General features: G+C 59.3%; 2 protein-coding genes across 3 annotated transcripts; one reads left to right on the forward strand and one right to left on the reverse strand.

Annotated features, from left to right (window-relative positions):
* Positions 1-9,774, reverse strand: LOC116862878 (membrane-associated tyrosine- and threonine-specific cdc2-inhibitory kinase). 2 transcript variants are annotated; one of them, XM_032850311.1, is made up of 9 exons: positions 9,608-9,774; positions 9,192-9,298; positions 3,760-4,266; positions 2,470-2,963; positions 1,664-1,770; positions 1,357-1,529; positions 1,116-1,273; positions 255-341; positions 1-157 (listed from the first exon to the last, which is right to left on the reverse strand). In XM_032850311.1, exons 3-9 carry the CDS (start codon positions 4,108-4,110, stop codon positions 46-48), a joined length of 1,482 nt encoding a protein of 493 aa, XP_032706202.1. In that variant the 5' UTR covers positions 4,111-4,266; positions 9,192-9,298; positions 9,608-9,774; the 3' UTR covers positions 1-45. The 2 variants fall into 2 exon arrangements, with proteins under 2 accessions (XP_032706202.1, XP_032706201.1); XM_032850310.1 differs by having other exon boundaries at positions 243-341.
* LOC116862883 (elastin-like) lies at positions 4,109-26,397 on the forward strand. The gene is made up of 40 exons (XM_032850320.1): positions 4,109-4,138; positions 9,261-9,331; positions 9,657-10,041; positions 10,665-10,860; positions 14,993-15,025; positions 15,845-15,874; positions 16,011-16,040; positions 16,585-16,620; positions 16,960-16,992; positions 17,090-17,143; positions 17,388-17,420; positions 17,532-17,585; positions 18,030-18,062; positions 18,153-18,185; positions 18,270-18,311; positions 19,147-19,179; positions 19,273-19,332; positions 20,019-20,051; positions 20,126-20,158; positions 20,243-20,278; positions 20,487-20,527; positions 20,599-20,632; positions 21,431-21,466; positions 21,900-21,929; positions 22,023-22,055; positions 22,868-22,921; positions 23,051-23,083; positions 23,163-23,192; positions 23,432-23,467; positions 23,777-23,911; positions 24,081-24,125; positions 24,389-24,430; positions 24,546-24,578; positions 25,018-25,077; positions 25,160-25,193; positions 25,274-25,332; positions 25,483-25,593; positions 25,861-25,905; positions 26,003-26,056; positions 26,280-26,397. Exons 1-40 carry the CDS (start codon positions 4,109-4,111, stop codon positions 26,303-26,305), a joined length of 2,259 nt encoding a protein of 752 aa, XP_032706211.1. The 3' UTR covers positions 26,306-26,397.
* The last annotated feature ends 165 nt before the right edge of the window (positions 26,398-26,562 follow it).

The following is a 26,562-nucleotide window of genomic DNA, read 5'->3' on the forward strand; positions in this document are numbered from 1 at the left end:
GGGGGGAGACTAAAAGGTTAAAAGCACTGAGGCTGGCCTGTAGACTCAGGTTGGGCCCAGTGAGTCCTCAAATAGGCTGAGGAGGTTCCGAGGTTCAAATGCGGGGAAGGAACCCCGAGGGGGCTCAGAGTCAATGTCACTTAGGTCCAGGGCTTCCCTGGGGTGGGAGGGAAGAGAGACAAATGACAGTCAGGGTCTGAAAGCCACTACCTCCCATCCCCCTGGATTCTGGACCTGCTCACCTCAGTGAGTACCTGTTCCGGGGGGCAGGGGAGCCATTGCGGGGGGTGGAGGTGTTCCCAGCAGCCCTGGCCAGGCCGGCCTCCGGAGAGAGCGAGAGCCTGCACGGGATGGGCCAGACAAGTAAGGTGTCGAGGGGTGGGGGGTGCACGGGGAGGAGGCCACAGCTGGTTGGGAGCAGCAAGACCAACCCTGTCCCTATGCAGGTGCCAGGCTCCAGCCTGACATGGGTGGGGATGGGGACCCAGTGGGGAACAGCAGAAACTCGGTGCCCTTTGACAGAAGCACTTCCACAACTCTGAAAGGCCACCTGACCACTCAAAGGCCACGTCCGTTCTGTCTTGGAACACGTGGTTAGGACGGCTGGCTTTGTAGTGACCTTGTGGAGATGAAGATTTTCGGGTACTTCCTGTCAATATGAAGTGTCCCCGTGGCAAGGGAGTGACGTTTCCGTAAGGAAGGGGTTAATGGTGATTCCTCCTGAGGCCTGTGCCCCAAGCATGTGGTTCTCTTTTGCAGCAGTTTAATTACAGCCCCTCACTTGGCCACCAGGAGTTTCCCAGGACCAGCTCCTCGGTGCCTCATCTGTGGACACTGGCAGCCCCTGCTGGGGGTGGGGGTGGACTTGGGGGACAGTGCCCCAAGCCCAAAGTTGCCAGGTATGATCTGCTCCACACATTCCCTACACCGAGCTTGGAAGAGACCACTGCATTCACGGCCAGGCTGCACCCCACCGGCCTCAGTTCCCGTCCCAGGGCATGACGGGGCCTAGGTTTGTGGGAAGGGTCCTGCTCATCACTAATTCTCTTGGGTCTGGGGCCTGGACATGATGACCACCCCGTCGCCCACCCCCAGCACCCTCAGCTCTCACCCACCCTACGCTGTCATCATCCCAGCTGCTGGAGAGGCTGCTGTGCAGGAGGAGGCTGCAGGGTGGGGAGCCAGGTGGGGTGGCTGGGGGGCTTGGGGGCTGCAGCCAGCTGGCAGGGTGGGCCAGCCCATGCCAGAGCCAGCACAGCAAGGAGAGCAGGGCCTGCGGGGACAGGGATGGGGGAGGCAGATCAGACCCTGTGGTCAGGGAGCAGGGTGGGCACCCTGCCCCATCAACCGACTTACCTGCCACAGGGCCCACCCTCGACTGAGGGCGTCGGCAGCCACGTACCACAGAACGCTCCAGGGCCGAGGCCGCCTGAGCATGGGCAGGGCCAGCAGGGCTGAGGCTGTGGCCCGCAGCTTGGGGTCAGGTTCCAGCATCATGGTGAGGACAGAACGCAGCTCGGAGGACAGGCCTGTCCACGGGGCAGGGCCATGTCAGGAGTGAGGGGCTCTAAGCCCAGTGTTCCCCACTGCCGGCCATTCCCTCCCATGCAAGCCTGTCCTCCCTGGGGCAGCACGGTCCTCTCCATCCTTGCCTTCTACTTACCAGCCGTGAACTCAGGGGGCAGATAGCCCTGGCGAAGCTGCTGCCAGCCCTCCCCACCATGGGGCAGCTCCATGTTGCATGCCACTTCCAGGATGGTGAGACCCAGACTGGGAAGGACGGAGGCAGTGACAGAAGAGGGGCAAGGTTGGCCTTGGGATGACAGACCCCAGAGCTCCAGGCTACCCAAGAGGGTGGGGAAGGGGTGCTGTCTTCTGCTGTGAGCCAGGGACATGGTTGGGGGGGCAGTTGGGGGGCCCTGAGAAGGACTCAGCAGGGCCAGTGATGGGATCATGTTGTGGAGCATGGATCCCAGGCAGAGCACAGCCTACAGCAGCTGGTGAGTCCTCCTGGCACCCCTCACTGACTGCACGGGCACTGTGGTTACTAATGTTCCCATCATGGTTCTGTGGATAAGGCTGGACATGGCTCTTCGAGGCCAAACAGGGTTATCAGCATGGACGAGGGGACCCAGTGCCTGGTCCAGTCCCAGCTTCACCACGTGCTAACTGGACTTTGGGCAAGTCCCTCAACCCCACTGTGTCCACTACTTGTAAGTGTGGTCATTGTCTCCCCCATGGGGGGTGTGGCAAGGATGGGGTGGACCCATGTGAAGTGGCTCCAGAGGGTTTGCTGCTTAGACTCTACGGAACCCCCTTGACTACAGGGCGGGCCTCCACCCCTTCAGGGCAGGGTGTCCAGCCCAAGGCCGAGTCTTCCTGACTTTGGACTAGGGCAGCGTTTCCCTCCCTCTGCTAACTGCACCCACCCCTGGCCCACCGCAGAGCCTCTCACGTCCCAGCCCTCACCTGAACACGTCCGCCGCTGTCCCGTAGGAGCCCTGCAGCAGCTCGGGAGCCATGTACCGGGGGTCTCCCTCCTGGGCCTCTCCAGCTCCAGGTGTGCCCAGCTCAACCAGCAGCCCAAAGTCACCCAGCTTGCAACGGCCCCGGGGCCCCAGGAAGATGTTTGCAGGCTTGACGTCAAGGTGGACCAGGCCTTGGCCGTGGAGGTGAGCCAGGGCAAGCAGGGTGTCCCGCAGGTAGCCCCAGACCTGGGCCTCGGGCAGGCCAGTGCCCCAAGCCTCAGAGTGCTGCTGCAGGCTGGGCCCGCACAGCTCTGTCTGCAGGTACAGGATGCCGCCCTCCTCCCAGGCTTGCTCCAGCCGCACACAGCGTGGGTGCTGTCCCACCTTCTCGTGGCCGCCGACCTCGGCCAGCTTGCGGGCCCGGTCCTTGGGGCCCCGGAACGGTGACATGGAGCGTTTTATTGCATAAAGCCGGCCGTCTTCCTTAGAGCGTACCTGGAAGGGAGGTGGTGCCCGTGGGGGGGATGGGAGGGGGCACCGGCACTTAGGAGGCCTGCCGGGCGGGTTCTATTATGACTGCACATGCGTGGACGTTCTAGCAGGGCTACCTTAGGGAGACCTGTGCACGTGCAATAGCGAAACTGGATGACCCACTCCAAGAGCTCAAAGTCTCGACCCAGGAGGGTCTCTGTGGCCCGCGGTTCTGTGAGGGCCGGCTGCAGAACCGCGTGGGCAGGGTGAGCGCTGTGCGGAATATAAAGCGAGTTTGTTTCTCAATGATCAACTCTGGGCATGTATAGGGAAAGGTCTGGAAGGAAAGACACCCCCCCTGAGAAGCACAGTAGCTGCCTCTGCAAAGAACTGGTCTGGGGCCGTTGTTGTTTGTACTTTTTAACGACAAAATTGTCTCCCGTGTAGTACTTGTGTAAGGAGAATGACCATTTTAAAGGGAATATAAATGATTGGAAATATATTTTAAGAAAAAAAAAAAAAAGTGGCATGGAGAGTGTAGCCTGGGTGCCTGCTTGCCTGAGGTGATGGGGGAAGGGCGGACTGACTGCACAGAGTGGGCCGGCTCCATGGCAGGAGAAAGGGCAGCCGGGAGCCACTGTGCGGTGTGCCAGGCTCAGGGCAAGGGGAGTGTGGGTCCTGGGGGGCCTGAGCAGGGGGACGGGGAAAGCAGTCAGATCAGGCACTGACGATGGGAGCCTGTCAAGCCATGAGAAGCAGGCAGGGGAGGGAGGTGGGGGGGGGTCCCCCAGCAGCCCCAGCGAGTTGTGCCCCCACTCACCTTGAAGACCTCTCCGTAAGAGCCGTGGCCCAGGCGGCCAAGCCTCTGGAAACTCTGTTGGAAAAAGGACTCCGGCCGGCTGGGGTCATACGAGGGGCTCTGCAGGGTCTCAGAGGCTTTGCCTCGGAATGACACCCTCCGGGGCTGCGGCTGGTGCCAGCCCGGGGTCCGAGGAGGGAAGAGGCGGCTGACGGGGATGCTGCCCTTGGCAGGGGGTCGGGGTGGGAGGCTCCGACTGAGACCCCCAGGCCTCTTGAGGGAGAAGCCAGGTTCGGCATGGCGGAAGTAGGCTGGGACTGGGACAGGGGTACCACTCAGCGGGGGAGGGGTGCCCTCCGTGGGCACGGGCATGGCCAGCGCAAGAGACCCCAAGTGCACAGTACAGAGCACTGTGTCCCCTCAAACAGTGCCTGGTCCTGTGGCCCCAAAGGGGCTTCGAAAAAGAGCCACGCCCACTCCGCACGCACGTTCAGCTTTAAACATGGAGGCCACAGGGACAGCAAGCACCTGCGGGAGAAGTAGAGGACAAATACGTGTGTGTCAGCACACAGTCATCTGTACCTTGGAGGTCATAGAAGCATAAATTGAAAAGCCCAAGGCCATGTCCTAGAGACTCCCACAGCCCAGCAGAGTTTAAGCTGAGGCAGGTTCCAGAGCCAGACCGCCTGCCTGTATGTCCTTGCCCCATCACAACCAGCTGTTTGGCCTGAAAATTTACACCTTCTTCCAAAAATGTAAGGCGGAAATATTAACACAGGCCCAGCATCTCTTATCTCCAATTCAAAAGTACAAACAAAGGTCTGAAGCCAAGTTTCTTTCCTGACTTCTTTCTCCTAGCTGTGGGGCTGAAACTCATTTCATGAAGCTCCACTTCCCGCTATGGGTGGCAGAAGTTGCGTTCCTGGCAGGTGCAGCAGACAGGCCGGGGGCTCCCTCTGCCATCAGCCCCTGCTCAAGAGGCAAAAGCTCAGCCTCAGGGCCAGGGGGCTGGGAAACGGAGGCCTGATCACTCAAGCCCAAGCGCATTCACAGGAAGGAGGCTCCCCCGTGGGAAAGGTGAGCAGAGAAGGCCAGAGGCTGCTGTCCCCACCTTAAGGTAGCAGTGTCACCCAGGGAGACAGGCACCACTGTCCCTGCCCTCAGCTCCAGAGCTGCAGCCTAGGGATTCTGCCTATGGAGAAACAGACAATGACACAGAAAGTTCTGAGGCTCTCTCTGGGGTGGGGGGGGGGGGAAGACTTTTTTTGAAACAATGTGTGGGAAGTTCAAGCTTAAAGGCGCTCTCAAAGTCAGTGGAGGTTTTGGTGGTAAGCAAATGCGAGGAAGCTGGCACCACCATTAGTGCAACAAAGTACCCCATGGGCCAGCCAGCTTCCCAGAGAGAACTGGGGAAGGAGACAGCTAGCAAGAGCCCTGCTGGGGTCAGAACACACACCAGACACTGAGTGCAAAAACTCCCTTGTTGAAGGAGCCCCAATTTAATTACATCAGTCTATGGAGCAGTGGAGCCCGAGGCAGCATCAGAAACAGTGGGACCATCAGCCCACAACTGGTGGAGTAGGAGCTGAGGGAGGGGAAGGGCAGAGAGAGCCCCTGGGAAGCCCCTGGTGCTCCAAGGGGTGCACGGGGTGCCCAGCTGGGCCCTCCGAGGAGGGGGTGAGAGAGACGTCACTACAAGGGCCCAGCCGGTCACGAAGCAAATAAACAAGCAAACAAAGTCACAAGCCGCAGAGGACCAGTGAGAAACCAATACCCACTGTTGCTATAGCACTGTCTAAAATATCCAGTTTTCCACAACAACAAAAAATTACAAGACACACAAAGGCATAGGAAAGTGTGACCCACACACAGGAACAAAGCAGGCGAAAGAAACGACTGGTAAGAGGGACCAGATGTCAGATTTCACGGATGAAGATGTCAAAGTAGCCACTCCAACTGGGTTCAAAGAACTAAAGGGAACTGTGCTTAAAGAGAACTGTGATGACAACACCTCACCAGATAAAGAATGTTGATAATGAGATGGAAATTATAAAAAGAACAAAGTGGAAATTATGGAAATGAAAGGTGTAATACCGAAATGGGAATATTCCCGGGAGATGTCCAGCAGTGGATTTGAACTGGCAGGATGCTAGCCAGTCTGAAGACAGAAGGAGAGAGATTATTCAGTCTCAAAAACAGACAGAACAAATCAGGAAGAACCGGGAACAGAGCCTCAGAGAAAAGTAGAACACCATTAAGTTCACCAGTGTCGGCAGAATGGCACGTGGGAAGGAAAGAAGAGAAGCAGCAGGGAAAATACACTAAGAAATAACAGGGGAAAACTTCCCAGATGTGATTCCCAGAGAAACCTCCCACCCCAAGAAAAACGCATCAACCTAGCCAACGAGCTCAATGAACTTCATGTAGGATAAGCCAAGAGATCCACATCCAGAAACATTGTATTAAAAAATGCTGACAGCCAAAAACAAGGACACAATCTTGAGAGTGGCAAGAGGGAAAAGGACTCATCACTTATAAGCCCCCGACCCCAGGAGATTAACTGCTGACTTCTCACCAGAAACAGCCAATGGCAGAAGGCGGCGGGGTGTGGCATATTCAAAGTGTCAGGGATGGGGTGGGGGGGCAGTTTGTCAGCCAAGAATTCTATATCCAACAAACTATCTTTCAAAAATAGAGGCAAAATAGGGATGCCTGGGTGGCTCAGTCAGTTAAGTGTCTGCCTTCAGCTGAGGTCATGATCTCAGGGCCCTGGGATCGAGCCCCACATCCAGCTGCCTGTTTGGCAGGGAGCCTGCTTCTCCCTCTGCCACCTCCATTGCTTGTGCTCTCTCTCTCTCTCTGTCAAATAAATAAATAAAATATTAAAAAAAAATAAAGCCAAAATAAAGACATTCCTGGATAAAAACAAAAAATTCATTGCTAATAGAGCTGCTTTATAAGAAAAACTAAAGGTAGTTCTCCATGCTAAAAGTACATGATTCCAAATAGTAATCAGAATCTATATGAAGAAACAAAGCACTGATAAAAGTAATTATGTGGTTTTGAAGGGGCGGGGGGAGGGTTGGGAAATTGGGCCAGCCTGGTGATCGGTATTGTGGAGGGCACATATTTGCACGGAGCACTGGGTGTGGTGCATAAACAATGAATTCTAGTACACTGAAAAGTAATTTAAAAAAAAAAAGTAATTATGGGCGCCTGGGTGGCTCAGTGGGTTAAGCCACTGCCTTCGGCTCAGGTCGTGATCTCAGGGCCCTGGGATCAAGTCCCACATCGGGCTCTCTGCTCAGCAGGGAGCCTGCTTCCCTCTCTCTCTCTCTCTGCCTCTCTGTCTACTTGTAATCTCTCTCTGTCAAATAAATAAATAAAATCTTAAAAAAAAAAAAGTAATTATGTGAAACAGAAGACAATGTGGGGTGCCTGGGTGGCTCAGATGGTTAGGCATCTGCCTTCGGCTCACGTCCTGATCTCCAGGTCCTGGGATTGAGCCCCATGTCAGGCGCTCAGCTCATTGCGGAGCCTGTTTCTGCCTCTTCCTCTGCCCCTCCCCCTGCTTGTGCTCTCTCTGTCTCTCTCTCAAATGAACAAATAAAATCTTTAAAGGAAGTGTTAATGTTTACATGTAAATATGTATTTCTTCTCTTAGCTGATTTAAAAAGCAATTGTACAAAACAATATGTATGTCATTGTATGTTGGGCATACTAAGTATAGACATGTAACATACATACTGTTAGCCCAAAAGAGCTGGGTGGGAACAGAATGATACTGGACTAGGAGATGACACCAGGTGAATCCACAGGAAAAGTGAAGAGAATCAGAAATGATAAACAAGATCAATATAACAAACATCATACATATAGATCTGCTTCCCTCAGCTTCTCAAAGAAAGTAAAGACAACATAAATAAATGGAAAGACATTATATGTTCATAGATCCAAAGAACTAACATAGATAAAAAATGGCAATACTTTCCAGACTGATCTACAGGTTCAGTAAAATCAGAATCAGAATCCCAGCTGGCTTCTTTGTAGAAATTGAGAAACTGATCCTAAAATTCATACAGAATTTCACAGGTCCCAGAATAGTCGAAACAAAGTTGGAAGTCTTGCATTTCCTGATTGTAAAGCTACAGGAATCAGAACAGTGGTGTTCACAGAAGGACAGATGTATAGATCACTGAAATGCAACTGAGAGTTTAGAAATAAACCCTGACACTCACAGTCAACTGATTTGGACAAGGGTGCTGAAACCATTCAGTGGGAAAGAAGTCTTCTCTACAAACAGTGCTGCAACGACTGGATCTCCACATGCAACAATCATCGAGCAGAAAACTCTGACTTAACTTCTTTTACCCTCTAACAGTGAATGTTCATGTATATCTTTTTTTTTTTTAAAGATTTTATTTATTTGACAGAGAGAGATCACAAGTATAGAGAGAGAGAGAGGAGGAAGCAGACTCCCTGCCTAGCAGAGAGCCTGATGTGGGACTCGATCCCAGGACCCTGAGATCATGACCTGAGCTGAAGGCAGAGGCTTAACCCACTGAGCCACCCAGGCAGCCCTGTTCATGTATTTCTTGACAGAAATATTAATGGGTTTGATTATGGGATGATGTCCTAGGCCCACAGGTGATGTTACATATAAATGATGTATGTACCCTATTAGCTTTCTAAAATCAAGAGACATGTTGAATTCAGAAACACACCAAGTCACAGGGCATTGTGGATGGTAATACCTCAGGGAAGGCTCAGCCCAGTGTCTGGCATACAGATCCCCCAGTAAATGCTGTTACATAACAAGTAATATATAATAGTGTTCTGAGTGGTAACTGAAGGAACACACAAAGTGCAACCGTCCCAAGGTGTGTGTTGGGAGAGAAAGGGCTCTTATGTTGCTATAATGTTATAACAGAAACATTATAAACAAGAAGACCAAAGAGGAGGAGTCCAATTTGGAGAAGAAGCCACAGTGTATCAAAAGATACCATACCCAGCAGGGAGTGAGTCAGTAACAGAACCAGGAGGGAGCAGTCCTCTGAAGTGGTGTGCCCTCCAGTAGCTGGGACAGTGAGAGGACAGGGGAGGGACCCCCCCGGGGGGCCTGCAGAGAAGACACCCTACACCCTGTGGGGACCCTTCCTCTGCAGGGTTCACCTCAGGATTCCCATGTCAGGTTTCTTCCAGCGCAGAACCAGGGTGTCAGAACCCCCTCCAGCGCTGGTTAGAGGCCCAGTCCCAGCATGTTGGGGACACCAGGCACCTGCCTCTTAAACCAGTTCTTAGACCACCCCAATATCCCTTGCATTCTAGCACCACTTGGCCTGGCTGAACAGCTTTGGGGAGGGGACAGGGGAGAGAGAAGGAACAGGGGCTCCCCGGAGAGTCCAGGGTGGCCCGGAGCAGGCCGGCCTGCGTGACCTCTGGAGCTTTCTCACCCTCTCACTGGGCCGGACACATCGCTGACCACGGTCTACCGCGCTAGACTGTGAGCTCCTCCCGGGCAGGGCCACAGCTGGTTCACCTCGGTGGACGTGGGGAAACCCTGGCGAACATCCGAAGAGACCGGCTGTCAAGGGTGAGGAGCTACTCCCGGAGAGGGCCCGGTAAGGGGGGGCCAGTCTCCGGGGAAAGGCGCTCCCAGAAAAGGGGCCTGGGAGGCCGGGGAAGGCCCAGAGGGCCGGGGCCCACCCCAGGAGCCGAGCCAGGGCAGAGGGAGGGGCCGCCGCGGGCAGGGCGCGACCCCGCGGGGCCGGAAGCCGTTGAGGCTGACCCCGGCAGGGGCTGTCACGGGGCAGAGGCTGCCGGGAGGGGAGTCCCGGCCCACCACCCTCAGGACCCGGCCTGGGCTCACCTGGAGGGCGGGGAGCAGCTCAGCAAGGTCCCAGATTCCGGGTCGGCAGAGGCTGCGGAAGCCCCCGGGGCGGTCAGGCGGGCTGGGGCCTGCGGGCGACAGCTCTCTACCGGAGGACTCTCGGAGGGGAACGGCCCGTGAACGCGCGCAGAGCCGGCTCGCGCCAAAAATTCCAAACCGGCCTCGAGGCCCCGCCCAAGAACGCCTTCTGCTCCGCCCACTCCCGGATGCAGCCCATCAGAGGCGCCCAGGGCGCCGGGGCTCCGCCTCCCCCACGTCTCTGCGTGCGCGTCACCGGGCCCGCTCCGCTGGCTCCTCAGGCCGTGCCCTCTCACTGCGCAGGCGTGACGTCTCCTCGGCGCCACCCCGGGCGGAGGCTGGGGCGCGGTACGGTGTCCTGGCTGAGGGGTGGCGCGGGGTCCGAGTTGGCCGATGTACCTCCCCCACTCGGTTCCCGGGATGTGGACAGACCTCCAGACCCCAGTCCCGCACCCACCGCCCTCGCTTCGCTGGCTTGGTTTTCGAGACTGTAAAAGGGGCGGTTTGCCCCAGAGGTGCCCCAGGAGGCGGTCCCTCGGGACCAGACGGGAAGTCCCTGCGGCCTCCGGGTCCCAGCGGGGTGGGACGCCCTGGGTTCTCTGGCTCCCTCATGCCTGCCGTCACCTCACCGGGATGCCAGACATTCTCCCACCCCCCGGGGAAGCCCTGCAGACTGGCCGCGGCCGCCTCCGAGGCAGCCCTAACCATTCTCTGGATTTGAGATTCGAGCTCAACTCAACCCTGCCTCAGCCCCTCCCGGGCTGAACGACCTTGGGAAAGCACCGGGCCTTTCCGAGCTTCGGATTAGTCTCTTCTCCTGCAAAAACTGGGCTGATTGATGCAGCTTTCCCCAAGCAGCTAGAGGTTCACATTGGATGATCCCCTTAAAGTCCTTAGCGGGGAGCCGGGGCAGGGCAAGGGCTAGTTCCTAACAATAGCGCGGCTGGGGGTTGCCCCTTCCTTCACATAGGGCACCTTTTATCGGTTTAACGGGGTGCTTCCAGGCCACCCTCTCTAGAACACTCCCCATCTTGTCCCACCTTATTTTCGTATTACACTTCCTCTATCTGAAATCCTGGCCTCTATTTACTGGCTTATTTGTTTACCACCCATCCCCCAAGTTTCTGACAGGTTAGGGTTCCCAGCCCATTGTGCCCGCACCTTCAGGGAACATTCCAGTTCATGGACCAGCACGGGAGGGCCTGGCATATCAGGTTAGGCCCATAGACCTGGAGCTTCTCTGGGGGCTGGATCCGACACCCCCCCTCCCCCGCACACCCTTCCTTTGCATTTGCATCTCTGGCAGCCACAGCCCCTGTGACTCAGGCTGGATCCTTGTGAAAGACCCCAAGCTTGTCCTCAGGAGGCCTGGGGAAGCAGGGGGGCCTCTCTCTCCAGCTGCCATCCCCTCTGCCAGTCCCATCTCCCAGGAGTCCGGGACCTTGGGCTTCTTCCAGCTGCCCACTCTTGAAAGCCTGCTTTGCAATTATTTAAAGTAAATATTTTTAAAATTCAAAAATATACTTCCAAGGGTTATTTCCCTCTGTGGAAGGACTGTATTATGAAGTTAAGTACAGATAGTAGGAGAGAGCACCGGTCGTGGAGTAAGGAAAATTAGGGCTCTACCCTGCTTTGCTGTACAGGTAATCTGTGCTGTCGTGAGCGAGTTGCTTTATGCTTCTGGACCTGTTTCCATGTTTGTAAAATGGAGATGATAGTTCCCATGTCCTTGTAGGGTAGGAGCACTACATAAGAAAATGAATGCAAAGGGCTTAGGTCAAGGCGGAGCAAGCACACAGTAGGAGCTTACTCACCGTTTAATAATAACAGCAACATTCTGTCATTTGTATCGAGTTGTACAGGTTTTCAAAGCAGCTGCCGAGGCCAAAAGGAAGTTCCTGGGGAGAGCAACCAGGACCCCCACACCCTCCCCGGGACCACAGGGGCAGAGGCAAGGGCCCGCAGGCTTTGAGACCAAAGAACTTGGAGGGGGCTGGGCCCGCGAAGAAGCCCCCCCGCCAGGCTCCCGGCCCCCCGCCCCTGGCCCCCAGGCCCCGGCCCCCGGCCCCCCCGCCCAAGCGCTGGGTTCCCGGGGTCCCGCCCGCGCTCCGGTGAGAGCCGGCTCGAGCCCCGCGCGCCCCCGTGTGTCCCGTCGCCGCAACAAGGCTATGGCCACACCCAGACTCTCCCAGGGAAGTTGGACTAACGTGACTTAAGCAGGGAAAGGACGGCCCAGGTGCAAACAGGGCACCGTAACGAAGAGGGGATTGTGGTGGGTGCGTCGGGGGAGCTGGTCTTGGTGTCAGGTGCGGTGGGTGTTGTATAGGTGTGTTAGTGTGCATTTGTCTTACCCACGCTTCTGGGTGTGTGCCTCATTTCACACTAGAACAGGTTTAATAAACCGGCGTGGGGTGGAGACGGGGAGTCAGCGTTGGGAGGGCCTGGAGGTGCCGGCAGCGGTGTCCCCGAGGCACTTGCGCTGAAGAGCTGCCTGATGGAGGGCCGGGCGGGTGACCCAAGGGGATTGAGCACAGTCGCAGGTTCACGGGGCACCTGCCTCCCCTCCAGCTGTCCTCCCCAAATTCCCTCCCACCCGGGCAGGTGCTGCTCTGAGCAGCTGGCTGGGAGTCTGCTGACAGGCTTTGCCATTTTAGGCGACACGCTTCCTGGGCCTCTGCTTTGCTCTCCCAACACCCAGCTGTCGCCTTGCCCTGCCTGGGCTCTTAGCTCTATCCCCTCAAAGTTGCTCCTCTCCTTGGAAGCTGAGCCACCAGGTCCTCTCACGCCTGGGAGAGAAGGTTCCCGAGGCTGGGACTCCATCAGGGGCTCTCCCGGCCTCCACGTGGTCCAGGGGCTCTTAGCCAGGCTGGCTTGGGCTAGGGGATGGCCTGAAGGGACTGGATGTGCTGGGGTAGGGATGGCACCGTTGCATGGGCCAGGGGTGCCCTACTGGGCTTGGCCCCCAGCAGCATGAAGCTGGCCCAAGTCCCAGGCTGGCTGGCATTTTCCACCGGCCCATGCCAGCCCCCAGGCAGCCTGGCAGTGGTGGTGGGCACCAGCATTCCCTTTGGCAGAAGACTCGCAGGCACTTGGCCCGAACCCCCTGCATGGCCCCTCCTGGTCTGTGCCCACCTCCTCGTGGGCCAAGCTTCCCGGGCACCCAGGTGGGGCAAGCCTAGTGTCTGGGTCTGTAGAGGGGGCTGTTAGCTATACCGAGTCTGAAGCACACATTTTGGGCCCAGAGCGACATGAGGCATGCAGAGAGCAAGGCAGTGTCTGGGATAACTGGGCCTGCAGACTGTCAAGTCCCAGGCCCCCTGCTTGGGAGCTGTAGGACCTGAGCCCATCTGTAAGACGAGAGTAAGAAGCAGCTCCCCCCAGTAGCCCTGACACGCTGGATGTCAGTGTCATCGTTGTAGAGGAAAAAGAATGGGCCCAGGGAGGCTGGGTTCCTGCTCCCGCATCCTGGCCGGATAGAGCAGGTATTTGAACCCAGTTGGAATTTGAATCCAGTGGCTGGCCTGGTAACCACAAGCCCACTCCGAGGCCCTCGAGGAGACCAGGGAGCTGGTGCTTGCCTTTACGGGATGGAGCAGGTGGCCTGGCAGGAAGTCCTTCCCGGGGAGTCTGCAGAGATCGTCCCAGCTGTTCTGGGCTCTCATGGGGTGGCTGGACCCAGGGGCCTGGGGCCCCTCCCAGCAGCCAGTAAAAGGTCCAGCCCTCAGGACTCTGGCTCATAGCTCTATGCAAGGCAGGGGAAGCAGTGGGCACATGGGGGCGCCTCACCGGGGGTACCGGGTTGAGGGGACCTAGTGGGAATAGAGGGGCCGTGGGAGTGTGGTCCTGGGGTGCAGCCTGGGATGTGGGTGGGAGGGCATGGACAGGCACGTCTCCGTGTTGGGGGGCATCTGCTCAAAGCCCTGCTGTCCCATGTGGCTAGAGGTAGCCCCTGCATGTGCCATGGTCTTGGGAGCCCTGCAGCAGGCCGACTCCCCACCGTAGCCCCTGTCTGGGCCCTCACCCCGTCAGGCAGCCCCACCTGATAGGCCGCCCTCCTTAGCCAGAGGTGCCAGGAAGGGCTGGCTGGGCAGGGGCCAGACCCTCAGACAGACAGGGTGTGGAACCTTCTGGACAAGGGCCCAGAGGGGCTGAGTCACTACTGTCCCCAGCCAGCTCAGAGGTGGGGCTTCACTCCTGGCACTTCCAGGCCTGCCTCTTCTGTCTTCCCATACTTGGCTCCCCACCAAGCCCCCCACCTGGCCTGGGCTCCAGGCTCTTCTGCCACCCTAGAAACAGAGTGCTTCCTATCTCCACTGCCCCCTAGGCAGTGCCCCTCCCTCCAGTCCCCCGGCCTTGGAGTCACTGCTGCTAGAGCTGAGCAGGAGACCGAGGTGACACCGAGAGGGCCTCCTGTGGCAGGTGGACTCCCACCAAGCCTTCAGGCAACAGCAGTGGTCCCTCGATAGGCTCCCTCTGTGTCACCACTTCTTATGGAAGGGGGTGGGGGCAGCTCCTGCTTTGGTCCCGGAGTCTCCGGGCTTTGACGAGCTAATTGCCCGGCTCTTCCTGGACAGCCTCATTGTCAGACCCAGTGTCCTGCACTGCTGCTTCTCCACGTGCCTCTGGGACACTGTGGCCTCTGCCCCCCGCTCTCCGTGCAACACAGTAACTCCTTCGGGCTCTGCTGCCAGCCACCCCACCCCCATTTCTGGGCCTGGCTTTCTCTCCTCTCTCCAGCTGTGTTTGGGCTGGGCCTGGGGTGCCTGCCTGCACTTTGCCAGCTGCGGGGAGGGAATCTGAGCCCCCGAGGCCTGGCGCCAGGGCCCCAATCCTGACAGGGGTGGAGTGAGCCTCGGGGGCCAGGTGGGGGCCTGTCCCGGCTGTCAGCACTCGTGATGGATGAGGGGTGGGGCAGGGAGAAGGCCGGGCTCTGGAGTCCTGCCACGGAGAGAGGTGGGGGGCTGACCCTCTGGGGTCTGCCAACAGAGCCTCTGCCCCTCACAGCTGGGGGGCATGGGTGAGAGACCCCACCCAGGAGAGGTGCTTAAAGGCCCAAAGGGTGTGTGCCCTCCCACTCCACTCGGCATCATGGGCACCTGGGCCTTCCCCACAGCCCTTCTCCTGCTCTGCCTGGCTTCGGAAAGCCTACAAGGCGGTGAGGGCGGGAGGCAGGCAGCTGAGGTTGGGTCTGGGAGGGCTAGGGACAGCACTGGGCCAATGCTGGGGCTCCGTGTGTGTGAGGTCTGGGGGGCAGGATTATGGGGGGTTCAGGGATAGATGCCCGGGTCCTTCTCCCTCTCCATCTCTGGGGTCCCCATCCTGAGTCTGCGCCTCCTTGCTCCCTAGGACTACGTCCATTGTCTCCGGGCCCAGGGAAAGGTAAGTGGTCCCCGTTGTCACTGGGGTCAAGGGAGAGAGCCTAGTTTCTCCCCTGTGGGTCCGGGAGATCTCTGGAAGAGAGTCCCAGATGTTCCCTACCTAGTTCTGGGATCCCGATGTGGGGCCCAGGAGAGCACAGGGTCCCTCCCTGTCTTCATGGCAGACACTCTTGTCCGTGGTTAGCTCGAGTGTGGGGAGCAAAGACACCCCACACCTTTGGAACCAGGGTGAGGTACGGCAGCACGTCAACGGCAGGCATGAGACATCTCAGAGGAGGGGCTTGGAACTGGGTCTCCAAGGGGGTCAAGCTAGGACAGGGAAGAGTAAGGACATCCTGGCAGTGAGAAGGGGCAAAGGCTGGGAGGTAGGGCGGAGGTGAGAAGACGAGGCCGGTGGCCCAGGGGCTGGGCAGGTAGGGGCAGAGTGTCACAGAAGAGTCTTCAATCCAGGGATCTGTGGGGTCCTCAGGGTGGGAGAAGTGGCTCCATCCTGAGACCTGATGCACCAAAGCTGCAAGAGAGAAAGATGAGGGGGTGGGGCACCAGGAAGGGAGGGGTCCAGAGACTCTCCAGAGTAAGAATGGAGCGGGGAGGGGGTTGGTGGTCGCGCCCCTGCAGAAGGAGCAGGGGTCCAGCCCGAACACCTCCCCCCAGGCCCCTGCCTCCAGGCTGCTCACCTGGTGCTGTCACCCCTCCTGTGACCGGAGAGGAAACTGAGGCCCAAAGGGGGTTACATTCTTGCTTGCACAGCAGAAGGGGTAGCATTCAGGTTCAGCCCTTTGCCCCCTCCTAAGTTAACCCCCTTCTCCGCAACCCACAGGCTTCGGGAGCCCCAATGGCTACAGATCAGGTAAAGCTGGCTGAGAGGAAGAGCAGGTCCTCTCATGGGAGCAGCGGTGTCCTCCGAGTGAGGGTGAGGAACCCCAGCTCCCAGCCCCTCCCGGCCCTTCAGGTTCAACTTCCTGTCTTCATCCCCTCCCCTCCAGGCTACGGCTCCCCCAGTGGCCTGGGAGCAGGTGAGAAATGGACAGATGGGATTTGGGGGTTGGGAGAAGCGGCCACGTCAAAAATATGTGGGGACAGTGCTGATCCCCCCACCTCCGTCCCCAGAGAAGTGAACTGTGACCCCTTCAGGCTGGCCTCCTTATCCTCTTGTACACACTCCCCTCCCACGTAGGAATCCGGCAAGACTGCTCTGATGTCATCTCACCTGTGTGCCCCACCCCGGACACCCCCAACTCTTTCCTGTCCCTGCTTGTTGTCTGTGCTGCCCCCACTGAGCCCCATGCAGTGGGGGCAAGTCTGGCTCACTGCATGTCCCCTGGGCTGACTGAGAGTGGGCTCCAAGGCCCCCTTCCCCGTTCACCAACGGGGCTCTCTACCTCTGGGATGGGCAGATAGGAGCTGAATTCCCATAGGCCTGCTGCTCAGAAGCAGGGAGGGTCCTGGGCCCCTCACCTAGTCCCTGGATCTCCCCTGGCTTCTGAGGGAAACCTGCCCAGCCCCAGCTCTGTCTCCCCACCTTTCTCTCACACCCTTTATCTCCATTTGTCCCCCCAGGATTTGGGAACGGGAATGGGCTGGGAGCCCAGCCAGGTGAGATTGGCAGGTTCTGGGGGTTGGTTCGGTTGGTTCTATCTGCCTCCCTCCCAGGCCTTAGAGGGAAGGATCAGGATTTTTCAATGATTGAGGCAGGCAGACAGGGAGCCTTCCAGTTTGCCATTTCTGGTGTGGTCCAAGGCTCCTGTACCCCCACCGTATCGAGGACTCCAAACCTCCCTTGTTCATCCCTCCCTCTCCCTATGGGTCCTCCAGCTCTGACTGGCTACAGAACGGGTAGAGGTGGGCGCAGGGTCATTGGGAGCTGGGGGCAGGATTCTAGGTATTCCAGAAATGGGCTTTGAGACCCTCACTTGAGCCCCATCTCCCTCTCAGGCACAGGAGGGGGTGTGAAACCCCAGAAGCCAGGTGAGCCCCCCCCCCGTTTCTCCCCATCTCTGTCTTGCCTCCCCCCTCCCTGTTATTCCTTTATTCCCCCCTGACCCCCGCTTGCCCTATTCCCCAGGGTTTGGAAATGGGCTGGCAATGGGGACCTTCCCAGGTGCTGTCACCCAGCCAGGTAAGGCGGGAGAAGAGCTGAAGGCTGATGAGGCTGGGTGGGCACTGGGAGGGTCGTTTCCCAGGCTCCCCCAGGGCAGAACTGCTGACTCGTTGGGGGAGGGTAGGAGAAGGGCACCCCTCTTTCAGCTTCATCTCAGCTGGGACCCCAGAAGCCCTGTGCCTCGCCTCTCATCATGGCCTTGGAGCCACAGGAAGGGGCTGGGCGCCTGGGACTCCCTCATCCACCACATCTCTCCCCCCAGGTTTTGGAGGGGGTGTGAGACCCCAGAAGCCAGGTGAGATGCCCCATCCACGCCTACCCCTCTCTCCACCTTGCCTTCCGTCTGGCTCCCTGTGAAGCCCAGCCCCCTCCCTCTTGCTTACTCCCTCTGGCTCTGTCTCCCCAGTATATGGAAATGGACTGGGAGCCAGTTCCTTCCCAGGGCTGGGAGCCCAGCCAGGTGAGGACACCTGGAGCCTGAGCCTGGGGAGGGAAAAGCGGGAGGAGGTATAGAGTTGGAACAAGGATGAAGTAGGGGAGAAAGTTGGGGGTGGGGCCGTGGGGAGGTTGGGAAGCCTCCTGGTCTCTCCCCAGGCCTGGGAGGGGGAATGGATCCTCAGAAGCCAGGTGAGGGGAGAGCAGCCCTCTCTCCATGTCCCCCCCTTGGGCACGTGTTACCCCCCCTAAGGGACTCCTCTCTTCATTGGGCTGCTGCTGTCATTTCTACGGCCTGAGCGTGGTCTCAGAACGGTCTTCCTGATTTCCAAGCCCTTCTCTGGGCATGCTTCCTGCAAAGAGCAGTTGAGGGACACAGAAGTCCTGGGTGAGGGCGGCACAGGTCAGGGGAGCCCCCCAGAGCAGCCACACTGACCCAGCTCCAGCCCCGCCCTCCCTCTCTCCACAGGCCCTGTGGCTCAGAATGGTGGCCAGGCACCAGGTACGGGGTGGGGGCCGGGGGGCAGAGGCGTGAGTGTGAGGCTTCAAGGGAGCTCCGGGCTCTCTCACCTGGTCCCTGACCCTTTCTCAGGAGTTGGAGGGGGCGTGAAACCTCAAAAGCCAGGTGCACTGCCTGCTGTCCCTGTGTCTCTGTCCTCTTCCGCCTGGCCTTTGGGCCTCCCCTTACTCCCTCTTGCTGTCTTCCCAGGACTCGGCAATGGGAATGGGATGGGACTCGGAGCCCAGCCAGGTAAGGGCATCTGGGCCGAGCTGGGGTTCTGGGGAGGAGCTAGGGAGGTCAGTGACTGGGGGGCAGAAAACTGACTCCTCGGGGGAGAACAGGATGGGATGACGTCCACATGTGGCTCCATGGCTCTGGGTGTTGCCCTAGTCCCTAACTCTCCTCCCCGAGCCCACTCCTCACACTGCTTTTCCTCTCTAGGCTGCAGCTGGCAATAGCCAGGGGCCTGGCCAGGCTGGGGCAGCTTGGGGCAGGGGCACAAGGCTGGAGCGGTCAAGGTCCCGGCCATGCCTTGAGTGCAAGCACAGGGTCTCTTAGGGGCTCCTTCATCCCACCAGCGTTCAAGTGCCTGTCCTGGGCCAGCCAGCATGCCCAGTCCTGAGGGGCTTTAACCTTGCAAAGGCCCACACCCTTGGGGTTTTAAGCCAGAGAGAGCCACTCTTGGCTCCAGGGCTGGGTGGGAGGACTGAAGGAGGCTGAGCTCGGAAGCATGGTGGCAGGAGGTGTGGGCCAGAGGGCAGCTGTGGGACAGGTCTGAGGGGTGGGTCCCTTGCAGCCTGCCTTCCCAGGCCCTCTCCCGTCACAGGCTCCATGGCCCCCTCCCTGACTCTGGCAGCCAGGCTGAACTCAGGAATGTGCGAGGGGAGGGGAGGGAATCCGTGCAGCAGGGTGGGGGAGCCCGGGGGCCTGTTTCAGCGCCACCCCACTTTTCCATGTCACCCCCTCCCCCCAGCAGATGTCACAGCTCATAATTGCTTTGGACCAGGGGTAGCAAGGGGATGGGGTTGAAGCTGGGACCCAGGGCTGGGCTTCTGGGTCCCTCACCTGCTAGTCTCTCCCCCAGGCTTTGGAGGGGGCGGAAAACCCCAGAAGCCAGGTGAACCCTGTTCTTTGTCTCCCTGTCAGTATCTCTTTGTCTGTGCTCCCAAGCCCCAGATCCCCCGTATTCCCTCTTGCTCTGTCTCCCCAGGATTCAGGAATGGGAACGGGCTGGGAGGTGGCGCCTTCCCGGGAGTAGGAGCCCAACCAGGTGAGGCTCTGAGGCTCTAGGAGCGTAGGGGTCACTGGGGGTGCCCAGGCCTAGTTAGGACTGAGGGAGCAGGAGGGGCTGGGGGGGGACACACAGCCTCCTGGCCTTCCCTCTGCCTGGGAGCCACGTGAGACCCACTGTCCACCGCTGCCTCTCCCTCCTGGTGTGAGCAACACTGGTTCAGCAGCCCACCAGGGGCTGGCCAGCTGGGAGACAGGCCCCCCTGGAGTTGGGGTGCGCTGGGACAGGTGGACAGGTAGGGAGTGTGAGCACAAGTGGGGAGCCGGGAGCATCTAGGGAAGGGGTGGCAGAGGTCGGGGGGAAGACCGCTGGCTGGGGCCCACTGAATCGGTGGGTGCTTGAGCTGCGGCCTCTAAGAGAGACTGGAGAGGGCAGCGGCTCTGGAAACAGCTCAGAGGCCAAGGTGGCGGGAGCAAGAAAGTTGCTGGTGCTTGGGGAGGCGGAGCCGGATCACCCAGTCTGCTGGTCTCCCCCACTGGCTGATGCATGTGGTGGCAGTGACAGCCGTCCAGGAGGGACCCAGGCAGTGGGGATGATGTTCAGGTTTCCCAGGGAGTTGGGCCCCAGGGGGAGAGTAGGGGCTCCACTGGGTGGGGGTGGCTGTCGTCGGATTCCAGGGGGAACCTCAGAGAGAGGCTGGCTCCAGAGCCCCTCTTGCCTTCCAGCGGGTCCTGCAACTCAAAACGGCTACAGACCAGGTAGGCACCTTCTAGGGCTCTGAGGACACCTGGAGATGGGGACCAGGCTCTCATCTGCTCCCTGTCTCCACCAGGCTTTGGAGAGGGTATGAAGCCCCAGAAACCAGGTGAGCCTCACCCCTGCCTATCTCTCTCCACCACCAAACCCTAAGCTCCCCTCTCCCATTCACACAGCCCCCTCTGTCCCCCAGGACTCGGGAATGGCAACGGCTTGGGAGCCCAGCCAGGTGAGACTGCTGGGGTCTGGGGGTCAGCATCTGGGCACCCTCTCCCACCTCCCTCCAGGCCTGGCAGGGGCAGGATTGGTAAGTAATGGGGGGGTTGCTGAGCAGAATCTTCCAGGATTCCAGCTTTCGGGCTTGGCTCTGAAGGGAGCACCTTTACCTCTACGTCAGCTTGACCCCACGTCTCCCCTCACCCTTCCTCTTCCCACAGGCCTAGTGACCCAGAACGGATACGGAGCAGGTAGAAGCAGGGTGGGGAGGACCCTGGGGAGGCCTTGAGATGGGGCTTCTGGGCCCTTCACCTGCTCCCGTGTCTTCTCCAGGCTTTGGGGGGGGCCATGAAGCCCCAGAAACCAGGTGAGTCTGGCCCAGTCTTGTCTGTGTCCATGGGTCCCCTGAAGCCAGAGCACCCCCTCCTCAGGCTCCTTGTCACTCTCTAAGATCTGGGACCCGCTGGGAGGCATGGCTGTCTCAGGGGCCTGGGCCCAGACTTCTCTCAGGGAGAGAGGAAGGCGGAGGGCTGGCTTCCACGTGGTGGGGAGATGGGAGCTTAGCCTGTGGCCCAGGAGGCCCGGGGAGGGAGGAGGTGACCTCTCCCTTGTACCGCAGCCTCTTTGCCCCACACTCCCATGCTGAGGGCTCTGTCCTGCCTCCTCCTGAACCCCTCCAAAACCGGCCCTTCCTGTCCACCCCCGTTTGTCCTCCCCTGGATATGGTAACAGAAATGGACTAGGAGGGGCACCTGGGTGGCTCAGTGGGTTAAGCCTCTGCCTTTGGCTCAGGTCATGATCTCAGGGTCCTGGGATGGAGCCCACATTGCATCAGGCTCTCTGCTCAGCAGGGAGCCTGCTTCCCCCTCTCTCTGCCTACTTGTGATCTCTGTCTGTCAAATGAATGGAATCTTAAAAAAAAAAAAAAAAAAAAAGACCAGGAGCCCAGCCGTGACGGGTCCAGAGGAGTTGGGAGAAACTGGGGGCACAGGGGACCCTGAGGAGAGGTCTGGTGGGTGGACATCAGCCTCCACCTCCCCAAGCATGGGGTGGAGGTAAAATCCAGAAGCCAGGTGAACCTCACCCCTGCCTGTCTCTCTCCACCTCCCCCAAAGCCCGAGCTTTCCTGCCCCCATTCACACCCCTATCTATCTGTCCCTCCCAGGATTCAGGAATGGCAATGGGCTGGGAGGCCAGCCAGGTGAGACTGGTGGCATCTGGGGGGTACAAGTCTGGGTGTCCTCTCCTGCTTCCTTGGTGGCCTTGCAGGAGGACGGGTTAGCCTAGGAGCAGCTGGGCCTCCAGGACGCCCGGTTCTGGCTGGGCTTTGAAGGGGGACCACTGGCGGTTCCCCCACCTTAGCCAGCCCCAATCCCCTGCTCATCCCTCCTCCCCGCACGGGTCCTCCAGCTCCCAGAGGCTGCAGAGCAGGTACTGAGGGGAGAAGAGAGGAGGGCCTGGCGGGGAGCACTGGTCCTCACCCAGGCCCTGTTGGGGGCGGGGGGTTCCTGCCAGACTAGGTGAGGGCGGGGCTGGAGATTAAATGGAAGTGGCAGGAGGCCCAGGAGGCCTGGGTTTCCAGCTCCCCCCGACCCACCCCAGCCTCCCGTACCTGAGCCTCTCCATCTCCACAGGCCCTGCGGTTCCCGTGGGCTACGGACCAGGTAGGGAAGCAGGCGCTGGGGCCAGACCCCGGGGTTCTGGAGAGGCCCAGAGAAGGGGAGTAGGTCACTAACCTGTTCCCATCTCTTCTTCAGGCATCGGTGAGGGCGGGAAGCTGCAGAAGCCAGGTAAGGCTTTCTTCCCTGTGAGTCCTGCGAGACGGGGACTTCTAATACGGTAGAACTATTTGGTCTCCCAGTCCCGGCACAGAACCCCTCAAAGCCTAGGAATTTCCTAAGTGCGGAGACCGGTAGAGTGTCTTTTGTTATGTTAATGGTGACTTTTGGAGAGCCCCGTGTCATCTAAGGTTGGGGCTGCTTGCTAGGGGCACCCAATTTGGGATTGGAGGGTTGGAACTTTCAGTCCCTCCCTTTGACCTCTGGAGATGGAAAGGGTCATCAGCCGTGCCTGTGTAAGAGAGCCTCCTAAAACCCCAAAAGGGCCAGTCAGGGAGAGCTTCTGGGGTGGCGGGTGACCCCTTGGAGGCCCGGGGAGTGCAGAGGCCCCTCCACCCTTCCCACACGCCTGGCCTCCCTATCCTCCATCTGCTGGCCTTTATAAAGAGCCCGGATTCTAGTAAGGAAACTTTTACTGAGTTCTGTGAGCTGCTCCAGCGAATCGGTCCCACGCAAGGAGCTGGGTTCCTAGCCAGAGGGTCAGACGTACCGCTGGCAACCTGGGCTGAGGGTGCTTGAAATGAGGGGGTGGGCGACTGAGCCCTTCACCTGTGGGGTCTGAGGCTGTCTGCAGGTGGCTGGTGTCAGGGTTGAGGCATGTTGTCAGACACCCAGCTGGTGTTGGGAGAATTGCTTGGTGCTGTGGGGAAGTTCCAGAATTAGGATCAGCTTCAGAATCAGGCCCCCACTGCTCTCTAACCCCAGAAACTGTCTATTCCTCTCACTGCTTTCCCCCTTCCCAATCCACACACCCTGTCTCCCAGTTTACAGGAATGGGCTGGGAGCCGGAGTCTTCCCAGGCCAAGGGGCCCAGCCAGGTGAGGGAGGAAGTGGGGCGGTGGGGGGGCGGGGGGGCAGGGCCCCAGGGGGCACAGAGTTGGGTCCTGGGAAGAGAAGGGGCAGGGTGGCATCCAGCTGTCACTCAGCCTGTTTCTGTCTCTCCCCAGCCCTGGGAAGGGGCATGAGCCCTCTAAAGTCAGGTGAGCACATTCCCACCCCTCCCCCACCTTGCCCTGAGGTTGCCGCTGCCCGAGCCCTCACACCTGCTTTTCTCCCCAGACTTTACTCCGGGACTGCAGCTCCCAGCAGGTGAGTGTGGCCCGGGCTTTAGAAGTGGGGGGGCCGGGCTCTTTCTTGGGAGCTTGAGGTCTGAAGTCTGAGGGGGCCTGTCTCTCCTGCAGCTCTGGGAGGGGGTGTGAAACCTCAGAAGCCAGGCAAGTGAGAGACCCCCACCCCCACCCTGTCTCTATCCTGCACCTCCACCTGCCTCCTTCCAGAACCCTCCCCGCTAAATTACTACCCCTCACATCCCTGCTTTTTCTCTCAAGGATATGGCAACGGAAATGGGGTGGGGGCCCAGCCAGGTGAGGCTCCTGGGGCAGGGCTGGGGGTGAAGGGAGATGCACCAGGAGAAAGGCAGGAGGGATGTTGCTGGAACACAGAGGGTCTAGGTGGGCCAAGAGCAGGAGCCATGTTAGGTGGCTGGGTCCCCTTGTACCCCAGGTACCACGGGAGTGGGGCTTTCTCTGGCCTAGCCATGGCCTCCCTCGGAAGCTGTGTCTGCCCTGGAAGTCATTATGGGCTGGTGGCTTGGCCAGGCTGAGGCCGGGAGACTGGCCTGGGGCAGGTGCTAGCCTGGGTTCACTGCCCTCCCCCCTTCCTTCCCCATCTAGGTCCCTGCCATGGGAGGGTCCCTCCACTGCTTCTCCCCAGGCCTCCCACTTCGGGGGTCCCTTCTGCTAAAGAGGGCGGCGGCTGGGGTGCCAAATCCCAGCCCTCTCCCCCAGGGCAGAATGGCAAGTTCCCAGGTCAGTGTGGAGTAGGGGGCCGGGGATGGGGCACCAGGGGATCCCTGTTCCCAGGAGGGGCTGGGTCTAGCTGGGCCATTATGGCAGCTGCCCCTGCCCAGGGGCAGGCTGCAGCATTCCCAGCCCTCCCCGCCCTAAGCTCACTTCTGTCCCATGGCTTTCTTCCTAGCACCGACTCCAGCCATCCAGTGGGGGCTGAAACCTCAGAAAGCAGGTGTGACTCTGTCTGCCCCCTGTCCCTAGCCCAGATCAGGGTCACTCCTCCGTCATCCTTGGGCCCCAGTCTGCTGCAGCTGTCCAGGCTCCTAAGGCCAGGAAGTCCCTCCCTGAGTCTACCCGTAGTCTCTCTTGCTGCTTTCTAAGCCCATTTCTTCTGGTTCTGCTCCCTGTTGATAGGGAGTATCCCTTCTTCCTCCTCAGAGCCCTTAAGGTCCATATTTGGCCCCCAAGGAGTTAATGGCCCCATTCTCCTCACAGGATACCAGCCCCTGAATGGCTATGGACTGGGAACAGAACTGGGTGAGGAGGCCCTTCCCCTTCCCTCCTCTCCTGGCCCCTAGCTCAGGAAGAGGGGAGTCAGAGGCTTTATCTCTCTCTGACTCCTCCATCTCCGCCCCCACTTGCTTTCTCTCAGGCTTTGGTGGTGGCCTCAAGCCTCAGAAAGTTGGTGAGCCCCCTGGGCCCCCAAGGGTACAAGCTGGTATCTTCCCTGTGGCAAGCCCTCTTGTCCTTGTGTCTTGCCCTGGCTGGCTCTCTCCTTGAACCAGCACACATCCCGTCTGCAGCAGGCCACAATGCCAGCCAGAGACAAGCCAGAGACAGGCCAGAGACAGGAGTCTGCTGAGGGTCAAGTGCACACCGAGGTACAGTCTTGGGTGCAAAGGGAAGCTGGCCAGAGGGAGGCCAGGAGAGGCTTCCAGAAGGTGGAACAACAGAGTTTGCACAGGGTTGGTTGGCTGAGCATGGGGACCGTGTGTGTGAGGCCCTCTCTGGCTTGCCTCCGAGTCAGTCTCTATCTGCTGCCTCCTGTCTCTCCACGAGCCGGTCACCATGAGCCCCACCCCCACCCCCACTCACCCAGCCTTTCTCCCACTGCTGTCTTGCAGGTTTTGCTTATGGGAATGGTCTGGGAGCTGGGGTCTTCCCTGAGGCCCACCTTAAGCCAGGTGCCTGGGAGTGCTGGGGTGGGCTGGGGGGCCCTGGACTGAAGGGTTCCTCCTGTCTCTGACCTTCTCCTCCCTCCTCCAGACTTTCCCGGGGTCAATGGCTTTAGGAATGGTGAGTCGGGGACAGAGGACAGAGTGCAGGGGCGGGGGAGGGACATCCTGGGGCTGGGCAGGAATCACTTGGATTTCTTGCAAGGTATGGGGAGGAAGCACCAGTGTACCCCAAAGCAGTAGTTTCGGGCTCTGAAGGAAATGGTAGGAAATGAGTGTTTAGGGGGTGAACCCTGGTAAGGGATGCGGGGACCAAGCCAAGTGGGCAGGGACCTGAAACCCCAGGGGGCTTGTGGGTTCCTGGATGTCTGGCGCTGATGGGCAGGGGTGCCTACAGTAGCTCTCCTCCCGCAGGTCAGGCCAGGGCCCTAAGGGGCTCTTGGCCCTCCGTGCAGCCTTGGGGGCTTGCCTTGAAGCCTGGATATGGGCCTGGAGGCACATACCCAGGGGTCAGGAGCCAGCCAGGTAAGGGGGGATGTGGACGAGCATCGTGGGGTTGTCAGGCTGGCTGTAGGGAGCTGGGTCCTGGGCCAAGACGCACCCAGAGCTCTGCAGAGAAGGCGTGGGACAGGGACAAGAGGGATTAGGCAGGAATGGATGGGGTTTGAGGAGACGGTTGGAACTGGGGACACTGAGCGTGAGCTTGGACACGAGACCAAGATGGGGAAGTGACAGACACCATGTGAGGGCCACTGGGGACTCAGTGCTCCCACCTTCTGTCCCTTCCCCCAGCGACCTATGGACAGCTAAGGCCAGAGCTGGGCCCTGGACCCTTTGGTGAGTGGCAGTTTCCCAGGGCCCGGGGTGAAGCTGGGAGGGCAGGGGGCTCTAAAGTTCCCTGGTGACCTGGTGCCCTGGCTGATCTGTGCCTTAGGCAGCCCTCCAGTGAAGAGAGACAGCAGTGGCCCACTGGGAAATGGCTATGGAGGTGAGAGGGGTCACGGTGGCCCTGTCCCCCACTTGCCCTATCCACCACGGTTGCCCCTCCAGGCTGCACTGGGGCTGTCCCAGCCCTTGGGAGGGAGAGGACACACTCAGATCACCTGCAGGTATCTGCTGAGTGATCTTAGAGACCAGAGGTGGGAGAGGGTGCAGGTGCCCTGGGAGGTGAGGAGGGGTCCAGACCTCACCAGGGCCCTGCCTTTTCCCAGGCCACTGTCCTCTTGGGAAATGCTGAACACTGAGGCCCTTTCACTGACCACCCTGAGAGCCTCTCTACCACAGCCGTGTGTTGGGCGAGGACGGCCGGATCCTGGGGCTTGGCTTCTGGCTGAGGGTCTCCCTCGGGCTAAGAGTATTAATAAAGGTGGCATGCTACCCTGTTGGCCTCTGTGTACTGTGCCGGGGCCGGGGGTGGGGGGCGTTGCTGGTTGGTGTGGGGGCAGTCCAGGCCACCACCTCATTCATCCGTTCCACAAATGGGACAGCACTTTG

The sequence above is a fragment of the Lontra canadensis genome, unplaced genomic scaffold (genome assembly GCF_010015895.1).
Source record: "Lontra canadensis isolate GAN:19392208 unplaced genomic scaffold, GSC_riverotter_1.0 scaffold367, whole genome shotgun sequence".
In the NCBI taxonomy this organism is placed as follows: Eukaryota; Metazoa; Chordata; class Mammalia; order Carnivora; family Mustelidae; genus Lontra; species Lontra canadensis.